Source organism: Lontra canadensis, unplaced genomic scaffold (genome assembly GCF_010015895.1).
Source record: "Lontra canadensis isolate GAN:19392208 unplaced genomic scaffold, GSC_riverotter_1.0 scaffold8, whole genome shotgun sequence".
Taxonomy (NCBI): Eukaryota; Metazoa; Chordata; class Mammalia; order Carnivora; family Mustelidae; genus Lontra; species Lontra canadensis.
Window position 1 is genome coordinate 17,806,101 of NW_022631002.1, and position 16,261 is coordinate 17,822,361.

The following is a 16,261-nucleotide window of genomic DNA, read 5'->3' on the forward strand; positions in this document are numbered from 1 at the left end:
CTCCCCATCAGCCTCTTGAGCCAGCACTCCTGAGGGCCAGGTTCGCCTGCTGAACTGGAATGCTTATGCTAGGCATGTGGGGCTGTCTACAGAGGAGCTGCTGTGTCTCTGGAAGGCACGCACACGGCACACATCGCCTGTCTGGGCAGCTCCTAGACCACTTGGCTCTGAGAGACTGTCAGCCATCTCTTGGCTTGCCACAGTTCACAAGAGGCAGCTGCTGCTGTAAGGAGACGGTACGTGCCTGTGCGTGTATTTTTGTTATCATACTCACCTGCTTGTGGACAGCATATTCCAAAGAAACTGCAGCCCCTCCTCCAAGCTGTGAGGACAGCTGTGGTACTAGCTCCTCCCCAGCCTGACTGCATGAGCCCTGGGGTCGGAGGGGTGGGTGTTTCATTTTGTTGCAGCCTCTTTATCCTCATTTTGTGAAGGTTGCACCTTCACATGTGTAAGGAAGCCCAGATAGGGAGATAGTTTGTTTCATCAGGTGATCAATGAGAAATGCAGTTCTAGAGTGTCACTGTGAGCATTTCATTTCTTCTAGCATGGTCTCATCTTACCTGGTGCATCATGGGTATTGTGCCACAGCCACGGCTTTTGCCCGAATGACTGAAACCCCGATTCAGGAAGAACAAGCATCCATAAAGAACAGACAAAGTAAGGTTGATTTTCCTCTCCCCTCTCCCTCCTTCCCTCACCTGTCCCTAACTCTGCTCTCTGGCTCATGCCAGCCTTGGGTAACCTGTCAGGAGTCCATTCAGCTCTGATCCTTACCACCAGGAGACCAGCCCAGCCCCAGGCTCTGCTTCTGTCCCTCCTTCACGACAACACTGCCCAGATGGACGGCCCGGCAGCATGGGAATGAATGCCTCCGTGCAGCTTCCCTACTGCACACTCTGATGGCCCGGCAGAGGCTGGGGCCTGGCATGGCTGGATCCCCCTCCTCCATGCTTGCTTGCTTCCCCTGAATCCTGGATCCTACTCAGCCTCGTGTTCATAGTCTTCTGGAAGAGTGTGTTTGCATCTTCTCAGACCAATGTCCTGCCTCTGCCATTTACTCAGCCTTAGTGGTTGTGCCAGCTCCCGGCCAGAGGAAGGACTGAGTAGTTAGACAGGGAGAAGGCTGGCCCTCTGTGGCTGCTGTGGTAGCACCTCTCTCTGCACCCCACTCTGGTCCTGCATTTTGCAGACAACCATGGGAAGGAGCCAAAGGAAACTTTGTTAATGTACATACTGGCCTATAGACTGTGTGTTTGGGGTTCTTTTGTGGAAGGAGGGTGTTGGGAAAGAGGAAACCGAGCCCAGAAAGGAGATAGGAAGAGGAGAGGCGAGTGAAGAATGGGCATCTGTGGATGTGTGTGTCTGTGTGTGCCTGCTTGCGTCTCTCTGAGCCTGTCGTCTCTGTGTATGTGCATGTGTCTGTGTCTCCCAGAGAAGCTACGCCCAGCCAGACAGACGGAAAGGGATCCCAGACTTGGGATCTACGAATGAGAGCCTCAGACCCAGAAGTCGCTCCCAGCAAGATGCACCAGGCCCCAGAACAAGAGCAAGATGCTGATGGCCTGAAAGGTGTCAACGTCAGAGATGCCATTATGAGGAGGATGGCCTTCTCTCCCAGCAGGGAGCACGCCGCAGCCCCTGAAGACTGCCAAGACTTGGGCCCTGGCCCAGAAACCATTGTGTTCCCATTGCCACCCAACTGTGAGGCCTAAAAAGAGAGAAGTCTGTCTGAAGAGGAGCCCCTGGGGCCACCAAGCTGCCTGGGTGCCTGGCCCCAGATCATGCTCCCCCGGCCAAAACCCCTCCCCGTGCCCAGGTCCCTGGCGACTGACCTCCGTAGGAGTAGGCCTCCACATCTGCTCTCCTGCCTCTGCACTGAGTCCTGCCTCTGTTTTCCCCTATTGTTCTTTGAAGACTCCCTGACACTTGGCAGAAACCAGGGTCTATTCTGGGGCTGGGGGTCAGGTTCTTTCTTTAGCTTCTCTGAGCATCTCAACGAGACATGCCACTCTGAGCCAGCCCGTGACCGTTGGCTAGTCCATGCTTGGGGCTGGTAGCGTGCAGGCATGTGGCTGTGAAGAAAGTCTGCAGCCCCTCACTCACTGCCATACTCTTGCTCTCTGCAGAGATCCAGAAGCTGGTGCTGGAGGGCCGTGTGGGTGAGGCCATTGAGACCACACAACGCTTCTATCCAGGACTGCTGGAGCATAACCCTAACCTGCTCTTCATGCTCAAGTAAGTTTTGGGCACCGCCCTCTCCCCCTAACCCAGTCCCTCTCAGCTGGTGGTGGGAACATATAGCCCAGACCAAGCCCAGAGCATCGCCGCTCTGCTCCCTCTGCAGGTGCCGACAATTTGTGGAGATGGTGAATGGGACCGACAGTGAGGTCCGCAGCTTGAGCTCCCGAAGCCCCAAGTCCCAGGACAGCTACCCTGGCTCCCCCAGCCTCAGCCCCCGACACGGCCCTAGTAGTTCCCACACGCACAACACAGGTCAGCCACTCTCCAGAGGGCTCGGGGAAGAACTGGTGTGGAGAAGAAAGGCCACCCACATGCCCTTCCCTGGGCTGGGCTCAGGGCTTGCTGCTGGATTTGGGGGAAGGGAAATGGGACCACTGTGGTCATTCCTCGGGCCCCTTTATGGCAAACCGCCCCTCCTCTTGTGACTATTCCCTGGTTTCCAGGAGCAGACAGTCCCAGCTGCAGCAATGGCGTCGCATCCACGAAAAGCAAACAGAACCACAGTAAATACCCTGCACCCAGCTCCTCCTCCTCCTCCTCGTCCTCCTCGTCCTCCTCATCCCCATCCTCTGTCAATTACTCCGAGTCCAACTCAACGGATTCCACCAAGTCCCAGCCTCACAGCAGCACCAGTAACCAGGAGACCAGGTGCCTGTCCTACTCTCCTTCTTCTTTCTCCTTTCTACTCTGTACCAGCTGGGCTCACTGCAGCCTGTTCGAGTGCTACCCCTGCCCTTAACTGCCCACCTCCATCCCAGGTCTGTGCCTGGAGTGGTTGCTGCTGACCTGCCAGGCCAGGCATTGGCTCCAGCTTCTGGCCCTGCCTGTGATCCAGCTGTCATTTTGCTCAGCCCTGACTTTCTCAAGAAGCGCTGCTCCTGCGGGGCCTGGCAGAACCCCGACTGGGTATGGCCCGCAGACAGACAGATGGAGCAGCAGAGATTTTAGGCTGTAGACTACCTGTGACTTTCGGCTGCCCCCAGGCATACCTCAGGGTTGGACCTGAGTCTGGTGCCTAGAGATACTTCTCAGGGGTCTCTGGTCCCTGGGGCTGGAAGAGGAATGGGTGGAAGGGGTGTGTCAACTCATACAAAGGCCAAGGAGGGGAGAGCCACCGAGGCAGCACTGGGACAAGAGTTAGAATCAGGTAACAGGCCTCTGCGGATAGCTGATGTCAGAGTAGGGGCCAGGTTTTGGAGCCTGGTTTACCCACAGCGACCTGTGGCAAGCCTGAATGGAGGCCCAGCCAGGCTGCTCCCAACCATATCCGCCTGGCCAGCTCCTACCTGCACCCTTCTCCACAGTGACAGTGAGATGGAGATGGAAGCAGAGCATTACCCCAATGGTGTGCTGGAGAGTGTAGCCACGCGCATCGTCAACGGCGCCTACAAGCATGAGGACCTACAGACAGATGAGTCCAGCATGGGTGAGAACCATGGCCTGGTATGGTGTTGCAGGGGTGGTAGTGGCTCAGCCTGGATGACTTCTGCCCCCTGGGAGCGGGTTGGCATGGGCAGGCTCTGTCAGCCTGAGAAGCTCTGAGTGGACCTGATCCACTGGCACTGTAGTCAGGAACGCGTGCTTGGAGTGGGAGGGCCCGTGGCCTGATGCCAAGACCAGGGCTGCTGCGTCTGAGGCTGGAGCGACTTGGTGAGAGTGGGCATTCTCTTGAGCACTCTAGCGGGTGGGAAGAGGGAAAGTCGAATCCAGACTCCTAGGTCATGTGCTAGGTGGACTAAAAGCCCCTCAGCTACGGATGGTCCACCTAACTTGGCCCCAAGGTCCCTCTTGCTGTCTCCTTTTTGGGGTCCCCTCCCCAGTCCTCCCCTGTCTCCTTACCCCTCACGATTTGTTCTCTGCTGGGCTCTGGGCGCAGATGATGGGCATCCTCGGCGGCAGCTCTGTGGGGGCAACCAGGCTGCCACAGAAAGGATTATCCTGTTTGGTCGCGAGTTGCAGGCACTGAGTGAGCAGCTGGGCCGGGAGTACGGCAAGAATTTGGCCCACACAGAGATGCTACAGGTATAGAACAAGCCAGGCGCTCATGCAGAGCGGCTTCCCACGTGGGGGTGGGGACAGGTCGACTCTGGGAGGGCCTTGGGTGTAGCAGCAACAGGACAGAGTGGGCTCTCGTCAAGTCCACGATGGGAAACAGGACTTCCAGGATATATGCAGCCCTCTCTAGGCTCTGGGGAGGGCACGGTGCTTCCTGACCCTATGCTCAGGGTGTGCAGTGCCCTCACTGGGCACCATGCCGGGCTCTGTATGCCCCCTGGAGCCATGGAGATATGTATGTGTGTGGTATGTGCCAGACTCTTCTCAAGAATGCCCTATCCCTTAGGATGCCTTTAGCCTGCTGGCATACTCAGACCCCTGGAGCTGCCCAGTTGGCCAGCAGCTTGACCCCATCCAGAGGGAGCCTGTGTGTGCTGCCCTCAACAGCGCCATTTTAGGTAAGTAGATAAAACAAAAACAGAAGCTCGTCCGTGAGTGCCTGGGCTAGACTACCTCCCCTCTCTCCCTAGGAACTGCTGATGTTTGTCCAAATCAGGGTAGTGAGCTCTGCCTGGGCACTCTCTGGTAGCCCATAGCACTTGGGCTTCCATGGCTGAACCTAAATCCTGGCCTCCCTCTGCCCAGCTGAGTTGGCTGGCTAGATCATGATAGACCCTGGCCGATGACTGTGGGGCTGGCCAGCTCATGGCTCTGAAGAGAGCTAAGGTCCTCAGGTTCCTGGCATGGCTGCGGGGTCATAGACTGATGCTTGGGACAAACTCAGAGACACATGAACACTGTTCCCAGAGATTCTGTCCACTGCCCCTACTTTCTGCTCTCAAGGGAACTTTGATCTAGGCCAACTCCTGGGCAAAGCAGTGACCAGGCCTTGTCTCTCCTCCACAGAGTCTCAGAACCTGCCAAAGCAGCCCCCTCTGATGCTCGCCCTGGGTCAGGCATCTGAATGTCTACGGCTCATGGCCCGAGCGGGCCTGGGATCTTGCTCCTTTGCCAGAGTCGACGACTACTTGCACTAGCTGACCACGCTGGCTGGCCCCACCTGGCCCTTCTCAGCCCCTCTCTAGCCAGAGCTAGAGCAGCCCTGCCCTCCATAGGCATCTGGCGCAGGGACCTAGAAGCCATGGGCAGAGTCCATTCCTCCTGCCTGGCCTTCCCCATTCCCTTTCCTGTCTTCCTTTTCTTTCTTCCTTTTCCTTCCTTTTCCCTTTCCTTCCTTGCCATCCCTCCCTCTCCGTCTTCCTTCCTTCTTTCTTCCTTCCTTCCTTTTTCCTTTCCTTCCTCCCCCTACCCCTGCCCTCAGTCTTTCTCTCCCCTTCATGTGCAGCGGCCTCTGACACAGTATTGGCTGGTTACTCTCATGTAGCGCCTTCTACTTTGAAAGGGGGGTTTTGTTTTGAGGAGGGTTTGGGTTTTTTAATCTTTTTTTTTTTCCTCCTGACTGAGCCACCAGTATTTATCTCTGGAGAGCTTGTGCTGAGCTGGTTTCTGCTAATTTAGTGATGAAGCCTATCCGAGTTGGTGATAGCTTATTATTTTCATAAGTAAAAAAAAATGAGATTATATATATAAATATATATATTAAAAAAGACACAGTATTTATCGTAGTGTTAGTGGTCCAGCACCTCTTGGGTGAGGCTGTCCAGACACCATAAGTTTTTATTTGAGTCCAACTCATTAAAAAAGAATCATCTCTGTCACCTCAGCCAAGTAATAAGTTTATTTCAGGCTTCCCCTTTGTTGAGCCACAGGCCCAGCTGCAGCCCAGGGAAGCCCAGTAGGCACTGGGAGCCAGTTAGTGGGCAGGTCAGGCTAAATTGGTTAGCAGCTGAGAGGTGTGGGTCCCTAGGCCCCTGAGAGCTGGGCTGAGCGGAGAACTACAGGGCTGAGGCTTCAGAGAGGGGATGAGTTGGCCCAGGGCTATTCAGCAAAGCAAGGGAGTAGGGAGTCCTTGGCCAGCACATTATCTACCATTCTACCCTGCCTCTCACTGCCTGCCTCGCCCCTTTCTTTCTCTCCCTTTCAGCGTCCTATTTTCCCTTGTCGTTAAGATGGCCAAATAATTCATTTACTCTAAATTGATTGCCTGGAAACTACCTGCCTTTGACCCAAGAGCTGCTGTGTGTCAGGCTGCGGGGAGGATGTGTGTCCATTCCAGGACAGAAGTCCTTGAGTACAGGGGCTGCCTTCTTTCTGCCTGGATCTTCACCGTCTCTGCACAGCTCTCATGGAATCAGTACTTTCTCTTGAGAAGCTAGGACTTTGTGGAGGCAGATTCTTGGGCTGCCCGTTGCTGGAGGGGATGGAACTCTTGACCTAGTAGGTCAGGCTTCACTGCAGCTGTGCCAGGCAGCTCCCTGCAGCTTGGCCCCAGCCACTCTTAGAAAAGACTATTATGAGTATTTGCTGGCCAGAGGAAGGGACCTCATGGGCTCTGCAGGTGTCCCACCAACTGTTTCAGATGGATCCTCACAGCTGGTGGGGCAAAAACAGTCCTGGTACTGCCATCAGGGAATCAGGAGAGGAAGGGCTGAGTTGACTGCTAGGACTTGGGCAGGCCATCCGTGGAGAGGACTGACCGCCCAGGAGGAAGAAGGGAGGAGGCCTACTCAGAGGAGCACCAGGAGGGGTCGGGATTTCCCTACCTGCTTCAGTGAGAGGGAGCACACAGTCAGTCCTTGCAAAGAGGCAAGGCCAGAAATCGAACTTCTAGTCCATGCCTGGGCAGGGGCTGGGTAAGCTCCTGCTCTTTGGCAGTAGACACAGGGATGGTGGTACGGCCTGAGATATTCATTGCCTGACTCACAGCTGGACAGGAAAAGTGATTGAGTTGGACCAACTGCTGGTGATGGGGTTGGAGCCCTCTCCCTGTGCTCTCCCAGAGTTCTGCCTTGGGACATGATCCTACGAACTGCTGCTTTTTCTTGGTCCCCACCAGGGCTCCAGCTGGCACCCCAGACCGTGGCCTGTTGGGGAGGTGTTGTCATGTCTGTAAAGGAAACTCATCCTGTGCAAGGCTGAGGATGTCTAGCTCCCAAACCCAGAGGTTGGAAACATCAAGCTCCTAAAATGGCCAGAGCTGAGCAGGATTGGGAATTTAAACCAGAGGCTTTTGCAACTGGAATGGGGTTCAGAGAACATCTACTCCACCAGTCCTCTCCTTCTACAGATACGGAAACAGGCCCAGAAGATTAAATGACTTAGCCAAAGTCACACAGCAAATTAGTGGCAGAGCTTGGACTAACTCATCCCTGGGGGTTGTGCAACACTGTTTTAGTCCTGAAGCTAAATGGCAGGTGAGGGCTTAGGCTGGTGAGGCCCCCAGCAGTGTCTGAGCAGCTGGTACCTTCAGGGGTGTGTCAGGGATGGGGACGGGTGCATGGGCTTGAGTTGTGGAGCGTCTGAGAGAGGGCCCAAGAGGGCCTGGGACAGCTGTGTGCTGCTTGGGGTTGGGTGTCCTCCTGGCTCACTCTCAGTACCCATGGCCACCTCCCCATTTTCTGTGCCTTATCTCACTGTTTCAGCTGAGTCCAAGTTGTTTACTCTGTTCCTCTCCAGAGGGGCTCTCTGTCCCAGTTGGACAGCTTGCCTTTGGGACATAAGCCTTTGCCCCACAAGCCGTGGAGAGGACCAAAACCAAGCTGCTTGAGTCCACTATCTTGCTGATAGTTCAGGGCTGCCTGCCAGCCAGAGGAGCCCCTTATGCACACCCAGTCCTACCAGCCTGCTTTCGGGAGCCAACAGTGGGGAAGGCACCTGGGAGGAGCCCCACTGAAGGGCTGGACCTGACTTAAGGGGACAGGAAGAAGACCTGGCTCTCTTGGGTTGTCCAGCCCTGGGGGAGCAGCCTTCCCTATTTACCTTTCCCCCTTGTGCCACCAAATGGTCACTCCTTCCAGAGTGGACCCTGTCAGACCCTGCAAAGAAAGCCAGAACCTCTGATCCTTACCCACATGAATCTGTGGCTGGGGGTAGGCCGCCAGAACAGGGACACCAAGAGATGGTGAAGGGGGGACTGCCCAGCCCACCCAGCGCCTTCCTACCCCTTAAGCAAGCACAAAGAAGATGAGGCAGAGAACTGTCAGAGCTGAAAGTTCCTTTGGTTGCTCACAACTCAGGTATGCATGCCATGTGGCAGCCAGGCAGCAGAGCCCTACTTGACCACCGGTCCCGTGCACCAGACCTGTGGCCAGTTCATGGACTCTGGATGCCTCAGGTGCCGCCTCTTTGCATAGGGTTTTCCTCCATTAGTAACTACAGCTGAAACAGATGTCCTCCACATTGTGCACACTGGTTCTGCCTTTGTCCTTGCAAGTTGATACTTGGCATTAGCATGAAACTTGTGGGCGTGGGAGGGTTTAGAGAGAATTCTAACACAAAACATCCTATCAAATTGTACTTGAGAGATGAAAAAACTCCTGTTGTATTTTGACAGAATTATTTTTATTAAAATACACATCCATGAGTAGTCATGAGTGTCTGGTGTCTGCTTTGAGTCTCACTGGGGTTGGCACCCCTTGTGTGGCTCGCTCTGTCCTGGGGGTCTGGCCCTTACTCAGCCCACCTCTCAAGTTCCCAGGCCCCTGGTACCCCTCAGGGACCCTCAAGACTTCAGGTGTTTGTGAGACCCGAAAGAAGACAGGCGCTTGGGCTTCAGTTCTCTCCCCGCAAACAGCTTCCTTCTGAGACAAAGAAAAAGGAGAAAATTCACTTTCAAAAAGGTGGCCACAAGTTCTTCTGTCCTCCAAATAAGATTTTTTTTTTTTTAAAGATTTTATTTATTTGACAGCGAAAGAGGGAACACAAGCAGTGGAAGTGAGAGAGGAAGAAGACAGTCCGATGTGGGGCTTGATCCGAGGACCCTGGGATCACTCACCTGAGCCGAAGGCAGATGCTTAACAACTGAGCCACCCAGGCGCCCCTCAGAATAAGATTTTAATGTAGTCCAAACACACACGTCCCAAACACTGGACAGTCAGAGGGCTTCTGAGGCTTATTGAAGTTAGCTTCCTGTCAGTCTGAAGAGAAAGTACTCGTGCTCAAAATCCTGGTTCTGCTGTTTACCAACTGGGTAACTGGAAAATTAACTTTTCTCAGCTTCAGTTTCCCCACCCTTAAAACGTGATTTGGGTAAGAAAAGAATAAATGAAACAAGATGGGATTGGGAGGGAGACAAACCATAAGACACTCTTAATCTCACAAACAAACCGAGGGTTGCCGGAGGGGGGTGTGGGTGGGGAGGGAGAGGGTGGTGGGGTTATAGACATTGGGGAAGGTATGTGCTATGAAGTGTGTAAACCTGGCGATTCACAGACCTGTACCCCTGGGGCTAATAATACATGTTAATAAAAAAATAAAAAAAAATTTTAAAAAGTGACTAATTCTACCCCATGGAGACATAATTATAGCACATGTAGGGGAGGCTTGACATAGAGGGATATATAGTACATGTGTGCTTCACTTGGTTATTTTATAGGACTATTACTCGACAGGACTCTCTTAGGGAACACTGAAGAGGGAAGAATGGAATGTTAGATTAAGCAAAAAGTCCTGGTTCCATAAATAAAGCCAGAGTACCTTTAATTTCTCTCTAGACTAGTGGTTTCTACAGGGAGTGATTTTGCCCCCCCCCCACCCTGGGAACATTTGGCAGTGACTAAAGATATTTTTGGTAGGCCAGGGATGCTATAAACATCCTACAATGCATAGACAGCACCCCACAACAAAGAATTATCAGGCTCAGACTGTCAACAGTGCCCCTGTTGAAAAACCCTGTTCCAGAATGAATCTTGAGATGGTAACAAACATCAAACACAAGCGCATTTTGAGTCTGCATGGCTGTTCAGAATCCAGGGGGAAAGATTAAGGGGATTAAAACCTCATAAGAGGGAGATTAGAGGTTACCATCTCTCATCACTCTTGGGAGACTTCCATGCTCCGAAGGTGGCAGCAGTGGCAGGAAGTCCTGTCTCCTTCCAAACCAAGGATAGCATTGCTGGCCACCAGTTCTCAGCAAGAACAATTGCCTCAGCTCAACTGACATGTTGAGCTGTGACATGTCATCACAAGCTGCTCTGGAATGATGGCTGGCACACCATTCTAATACTAGCTGAGTGGGGGTCCAGACTCTCACCAGGAGTCAGAATAGCAGAGGAGAGGCTCCCCCTGACGAAATAACCCCTAAACCTACATCTCCTACGTAGCCTACTTTACATAGCTAAGGATTATAGGTGACAGGTTTCATTACTCTGGCAGACAGAGTAATGGTGAAGTAAAGAGCAGTCTTGTTACAAAATGGTATTTACTTGGGGAGACACAGACTCCAGTAAAGAGATCTGAGAGACTGAGGTCACAGTAGGTGCACTAACATTTAAGGAACAACCAAAGAACATGCAGAGGAAGAAAAGCCCAGACAGGCACCAGAGAACAGAAGAGAGTCATTATTGTAGGAGTCAGGCGGCCAAGAAGTCCGGCGAGTTCAAGAGGACTACCGTTCTACAACAACAGTTCGTTGGGTCCAACACCAGACCCTCCTTAACTCCAGACCAAGGCCCACTACAGTTCCCAGAACCTCCTTATTACTGATGCGGGATGGAAGGGCCCTAAAGAAGCAGAGGCTGTTGTACATTTGACCAGCCGCCTCCACCGCCGGAAATAAAGGACTAACCCCTCGGCTAACCCACTTAATCTCCGCCCCCAATGTGCGAGCATGCGCAATCTCCGATCACGGCCCCTCCCAGGCAGGTCCATCCCCGACAGGGAGCATGCGCAGACCTCCAGCCGTCCCGCCCCTCCCTTTCCAGAGCTCCCGGTTCCTTAGAAACCAGGCGGCGCGTACCCGGTGCCTGTGCGTTGGACTACGGGGCCCGCGCGTCCCCGCCAGCCTCCCTCTTGGCGGGCGGGTGGTGGGGGAGGCCGGTCTAGACCCATGGTCTCCAGTGCAGCGCGGGACGGGCGATGCCAGCATGCCAGGTGAGAGGCAGGCCCGCGGCGGCGGGTGAGGATGGAGGGCATGGCGCGGCAGCCAGCGGGCGTTGACCGGGCCTCCTCCGCGGCCCGGCGCCCGAGGTCGGAGGCGGGGCTGCTTAGAGCCTGGGCTGGAGGGGTCCGTTCTAAATGCCAGCGCGGTCGCCGAGTTGGGGGGTCGCCCCGGAGTTCGTCCTCCCAGCCTCAGAAATAGGACCTATAGATTTGGTCGTGTAATTGTAGAATTTTGGCTCCTGGAAGGACCTCGGCCATAACTCATCCCTTTACGGGACGCGGGAACCTAGGCTCCCCTGTCCTGCCCCGAGCAGACCCTACCTGTGTGGACTGACGCTTTGTGGACAAGGATGGGAGGTGTGGAAGCTTCAGACAAAGGGCGCTGGTCCATCGTCTTTCAGAGGGAGATGGGACTTTTAGAGGATAAATCTTTATTTAAGGAAAGAGGGTTCAGGTGATAGATAGGAGAAGGGACACTCCAGAAAGTGCTGGTGGCTCTGCCAGTCACCGAATGCCCACAGGCCACGTCTCAATGGCCCTGGCCTAGCTTCGAAGCTCAGGAAGGAAGCCGAAGGACTAGCGGAGACAAAAGGTGAGGTAAGGTGTTCCCATCAAGACGTTATCACATGAATGGGGAGGAAGGAAATGGGGGCGGATCAGGACTTGTGAATGGTTGTGAGAAGAGTTTACCTCCCAAACTGCAGCAGAATCTGAAGAATGGGAGAAGAATGGAAAAGTTTAAAGCGGCGGCGTTGGCTAGACAGCAAGAAAGGATATATATATATAAACCATCTTATAGAAGAAAGTGGGTGTCCTTTTGAGTATCCAGAACCGAGTTGGGGCACCGCCTGGAAGACCTTTGTAAACTCTGGGGCACAGTCTCAGAAGGTGTATGACCCTTCACTTAAAGGTTAGAGCTGTTTAAATTAGAAAGAACACTTAAGACATGTTACTGAGGGGCACCTGGGTGGCTCAGTGGGTTGAGCCGCTGCCTTCGGCTCAGGTCATGATCTCAGGGTCCTGGGATCGAGCCCCGCATCGGGCTCTCTGCTCCGCGGGGAGCCTGCTTCCTCCTCTCTGCCTGCCTCTCTGCCTGCTTGTAATCTCTCTCTGTCAAATAAATAAATAAAGAATCTCTTGAGTTCTTTAAAAAAAAAAAAAAAAAGACATGTTACTGAGATATGGAGAAGATGGTTGTCTTTAAGTGTTGGGGAAGCTAAATTGATTCTTCATAAGGAAACTCCTCTTCTTCTGAAAAGCTATGTACACCCAGGGAACAAAAGAGTTTCAATTAAGGCCATCCATTTTACAGAAAAATGTGGAGAAGTACTGGTTTTGGACTAGGAATTTAAAGACTGGACTAAGAGGTGAAAATTTTCAGCAGACAGTTCTGTTGGTGGGCTCCCCATTTTACGGATAAAAATTTTGTTGTCAGGTTTTCTCTTACCACCTGGTTGCTCTACTTTTCCTATGGAATGATCGATCTGGGTCTGATCAGTTATTTTTATTTGCTAGGAAAATTGCTGTAGTATTACTAGGATCCGCTAGTAGCAGGATTAGGAATGACAGCCCCCCCCCCCCCCGGCCAAAAAAAAGACAAAGATTTGTAATATGGTAAAAAAAAAAGTGTATAATTTTGGGGCATCTGGGTGGCTCAGTGGGTTAAGCCTCTGCCTTCGGCTCAGGTCATGATCTCAGGGTCCTGGGATCGAGCCCCGCATCGGGCTCTCTGCTCGGCAGTGAGCCTGCTTCCCCCTCTCTCTGCCTGCCTCTCTGCCTACTTGTGCGCTCTCTCTCTCTCTGTGTGTCAAATAAGTAAATAAATAAATAAATCTTTAAAAAAAAAGTGTATAATTTTTAAAAAGATGGTCCCTGATTCTAATCAATAAAATCAATTTCTTACTAGCTTGATAAAACTAATTTCTTTCCTTCCTCTTTCCTTCTTCCTCCCTCCCTCTTTCTTTTCTTTTCTTTTCTTTTCTTTTCTTTTCCTTTTCCCTTTCTTTCTTTCTTTCTTTATTTCTTTCTTTCTTTCTTTCTTTCTTTCTTGTCTTTCTTGATAAAACTAATTTTCAGGGACGCCTGGGTGGCTCAGTGGGTTAAGCAGCTGCCTTTTGCTCAGGTCATGATCCCAGGGCCCTAGGATTGAGTCCTATTTCTGGCCCCTTGCTCAGCAGGGAGCCTGCTTCTCCCTTGCCTCTGCCTGCCATTCTGCCTGCTTGTGCTCTCTCTCTCTCTCTCACAAATACATTTAAAAAACAACAACAACAACTAATTTTCAATGTATATTTGATTTTGCAGCAGGTTTTCTTTCCCCCTCAGAATGATAAGATACCTTTAAAGAATGGTGATGTTAGGGACACATGGGTGGCCCAGTTGGTTAAGCATCTGCTGTCAGCTCAGGTCATGATTCAGAGTCCCTGCTCCCTTTGCCCCTCGTCCTGCTCCAGCTCTCTCTCTCTCTCTAAGTAAATAAATAAGAAATCTTTATTTATTTTTATTTTTTTAAGAGATGTTCTTCACTTTCTTTTCTTTTTTTTTTAAGATTTTATTTATTTATTTGACCGAGAGAGATCACGAGTAGGCAGAGAAGCAGGCAGGGCGGCGGGTCGCAGGCTCCCTGCTGAACAGAGAGAGCCCGATGCGGGCCTCAATCCAAGGACCCTGAGACCGTGACCTGAGCCACCCAGGCACCCAAATAAAAAATCTTTTTTAAAAAAATGAAAAAATGGGGCGCCTGGGTGGCTCAGTGGGTTAAAGCCTCTGCCTTCAGCTCTGGTCATGATCCCAGGGTCCTGGGATCAAGCCCCACATCGGGCTCTCTCCTCAGCGGGGAGTCTGCTTCCTCCTCTCTCTCCCTCTCTCTCTGCCTGCCTCTCTGCCTACTTGTGATCTCTGTCAAATAAATAAATAAAATCTTAAAAGAAAAACAACAAAAAAGAAAAAGTATGGTGATAATAATAGGTCAGATTAATTTGAGTAACAGAATTTTGTCTGAGGTTCATAATCAATGCCATACCATATCTATGATGTGGCTGTGCATTTTATTGGTTTTTCTTTAATCTGCAGAAATATTTTGTATAAATACCTTAAGAGATATAATGGAGTATTATCAGAAGGGTTTGTAATCTATGGGGGAAATTGGCACTGTTAATCAAATCCTGTCAGAAAGCTTTATGAAGATCATTGAATTCTTTATAGAAACCCTCATTACCTTAGTGCTGGCCCAGATAGAAGACAGACTAGTAGGCCAAAATCAAGGTAAGATGGAAGGGAGCAATTACTGTCTTTGGACCTGGGAGGCTGCTTTGAATGTAAGTGAAAATACTTTCTTGAATGAGCAGTTGAAGGAGATACTGCATGAATGTGAAGAGTGTGCTCCATTGATGGGTGTGCAATTTTTGAGCTCCTATAATCAGAAAGACATTTGCTTTCAAAAGAGAAAGCTGGGGGCGCCTGGGTGGCTCAGTGGGTTAAAGCCTCTGCCTTCAGTTCAGGTCATGATCCCAGTGTCCTGGGATCGAGCCCCACATTGGACACTCTGCTCAGCGGGGAGCCTGCTTCCCTCTCTCTCTCTCTGCCTGCCTCTCTGCCTACTTGTGATCTGTCTGTCAAATAAATAAATAAAATCTTAAAAAAGAGAGAGAGAGAGAGAAAGCTGGACTCACAGACTCTAGAAGTGTTTCTTTGTCGCTATAGCAATGAAACTTTTCACCAATAATTACTTAATATCCACTCCATTTTCTAGGGCAGCTGAAGGCAGTTATCAAATCTGACCTGTAATAAAGTAATCAACAGTATTTAACAGGCCAACATACCAGATAAACCAGTAATGCTAACAGGATCTACTTTCACTGAACTGATTTTCTAGTTACATGGTAAGAGGAGAATGAGCTGGAGATGCAGTGCCAGCTGACATAAGTTGTAACACAAATGTTGGTGTTCAGAAAACTTAAGAATCAGTCAGAGCCCACTGGGAAGTAGGAGAGGAGCCTTTCTGATGTCTGACAAGTCACTCACACATATTTATTTTAGGAGGTCCAATTCCAGGATCAATTCATTGTTGGAACTGGACAGCATCTAGGAAAAAAATTAAGATTTTATTAGTTTTAGTTTTGAGAATTCATATACAGTATTGTAAGGGGACATTATTTTTCTTAAAAGGTAGCAGCTTTAGGTTCCAAGAGAGTCCAATTATCCAAATTACTTGAAAAATTTAAATGCCAGGTGTTTTAACAAGTGGGGATTGAAAGATACTTGACATAGACTTAGGCTCCTGAAAGTCAGAATCGGAGGAGATACTGAGAAAAAAATGAAAGCAGTAAGACTTCCTCCACTAACACTTACTGTGAATTAGCCATTAGGTCAGGAATGAGCTCACTGAAGTATTATCTCTTTAAACTGAGAGAAAAGAAATGAGAAATGAAGTAAATATTTCTATCTCACAGTGATGGGAATAAACACCCAGACAATAGAGATTAACCGTTAAGAAGGAAAAGGTGAATATTCCTGCATTACTTGAATACACGCAAACTCTGTTGTTAAGCACTTGTTCTCTTAGAAGGAAAGAGTTGAAAGTAAGAGAGTTACCTTTGTCCTAGATACTGGCAGTTCTCAGAGTAGCCAGTGACACAATGCCACACTTTTTGGGACCCAGGATAGACAGAAATTGCTCTCCTCCCCCCACCACCCTCCCACTCCTGCCACCTCTCATGGTTATTTGATAAGGGTTTCTATCCTATCCACTGTCTACCAGGAAGTATCAGGAATGAAACCTGCTACGAATGGACCTGAGTATCTAAATGCCGTCCGCCTTTCTGGCAGAGGGTAACGGTGCTGCTCTCAAACTGTCAACTCTTAGTTTTTCATGAGAGCAGATAACCCCAAAATAGAACCGGAAACACTTCTACTTGGCTTTGAGATTTACCATATCGCTTTACAACCTCAAAATCTTTTATTATTTACTTTCACAATTATATTTTGCTTAGAATGCTGGTGAGCCTGGCTGGCTCATTTTGTAGAG

General features: G+C 50.8%; 2 protein-coding genes across 6 annotated transcripts in view; both read left to right on the plus strand.

Moving 5' to 3' along the window:
- Positions 1-5,466, plus strand: part of RANBP10 (RAN binding protein 10) — a 65,374-nt gene extending 59,908 nt beyond the window's left edge. For both annotated transcript variants that reach the window (XM_032854174.1, XM_032854175.1), the window contains 8 exons: positions 548-660; positions 2,130-2,238; positions 2,348-2,496; positions 2,688-2,892; positions 3,549-3,670; positions 4,121-4,266; positions 4,586-4,697; positions 5,146-5,466. In XM_032854174.1, the coding sequence (XP_032710065.1) occupies positions 548-660; positions 2,130-2,238; positions 2,348-2,496; positions 2,688-2,892; positions 3,549-3,670; positions 4,121-4,266; positions 4,586-4,697; positions 5,146-5,276 (1,087 nt within the window). In that variant the 3' untranslated portion in view covers positions 5,277-5,466. The remainder of the gene's footprint in view (positions 1-547; positions 661-2,129; positions 2,239-2,347; positions 2,497-2,687; positions 2,893-3,548; positions 3,671-4,120; positions 4,267-4,585; positions 4,698-5,145) is intronic.
- Positions 5,467-11,031: 5,565 nt separating this feature from the next.
- GFOD2 (glucose-fructose oxidoreductase domain containing 2) overlaps positions 11,032-16,261 on the plus strand; it is a 38,923-nt gene continuing 33,693 nt past the window's right edge. For all 4 annotated transcript variants that reach the window (XM_032854177.1, XM_032854176.1, XM_032854179.1 and 1 more), the window contains exon 1: positions 11,032-11,229. Coding sequence is in view for 1 of the 4 variants with exons in the window: in XM_032854180.1 (XP_032710071.1) it covers positions 11,223-11,229 (7 nt within the window). In the remaining 3 variants the exon portion in view is untranslated. The remainder of the gene's footprint in view (positions 11,230-16,261) is intronic.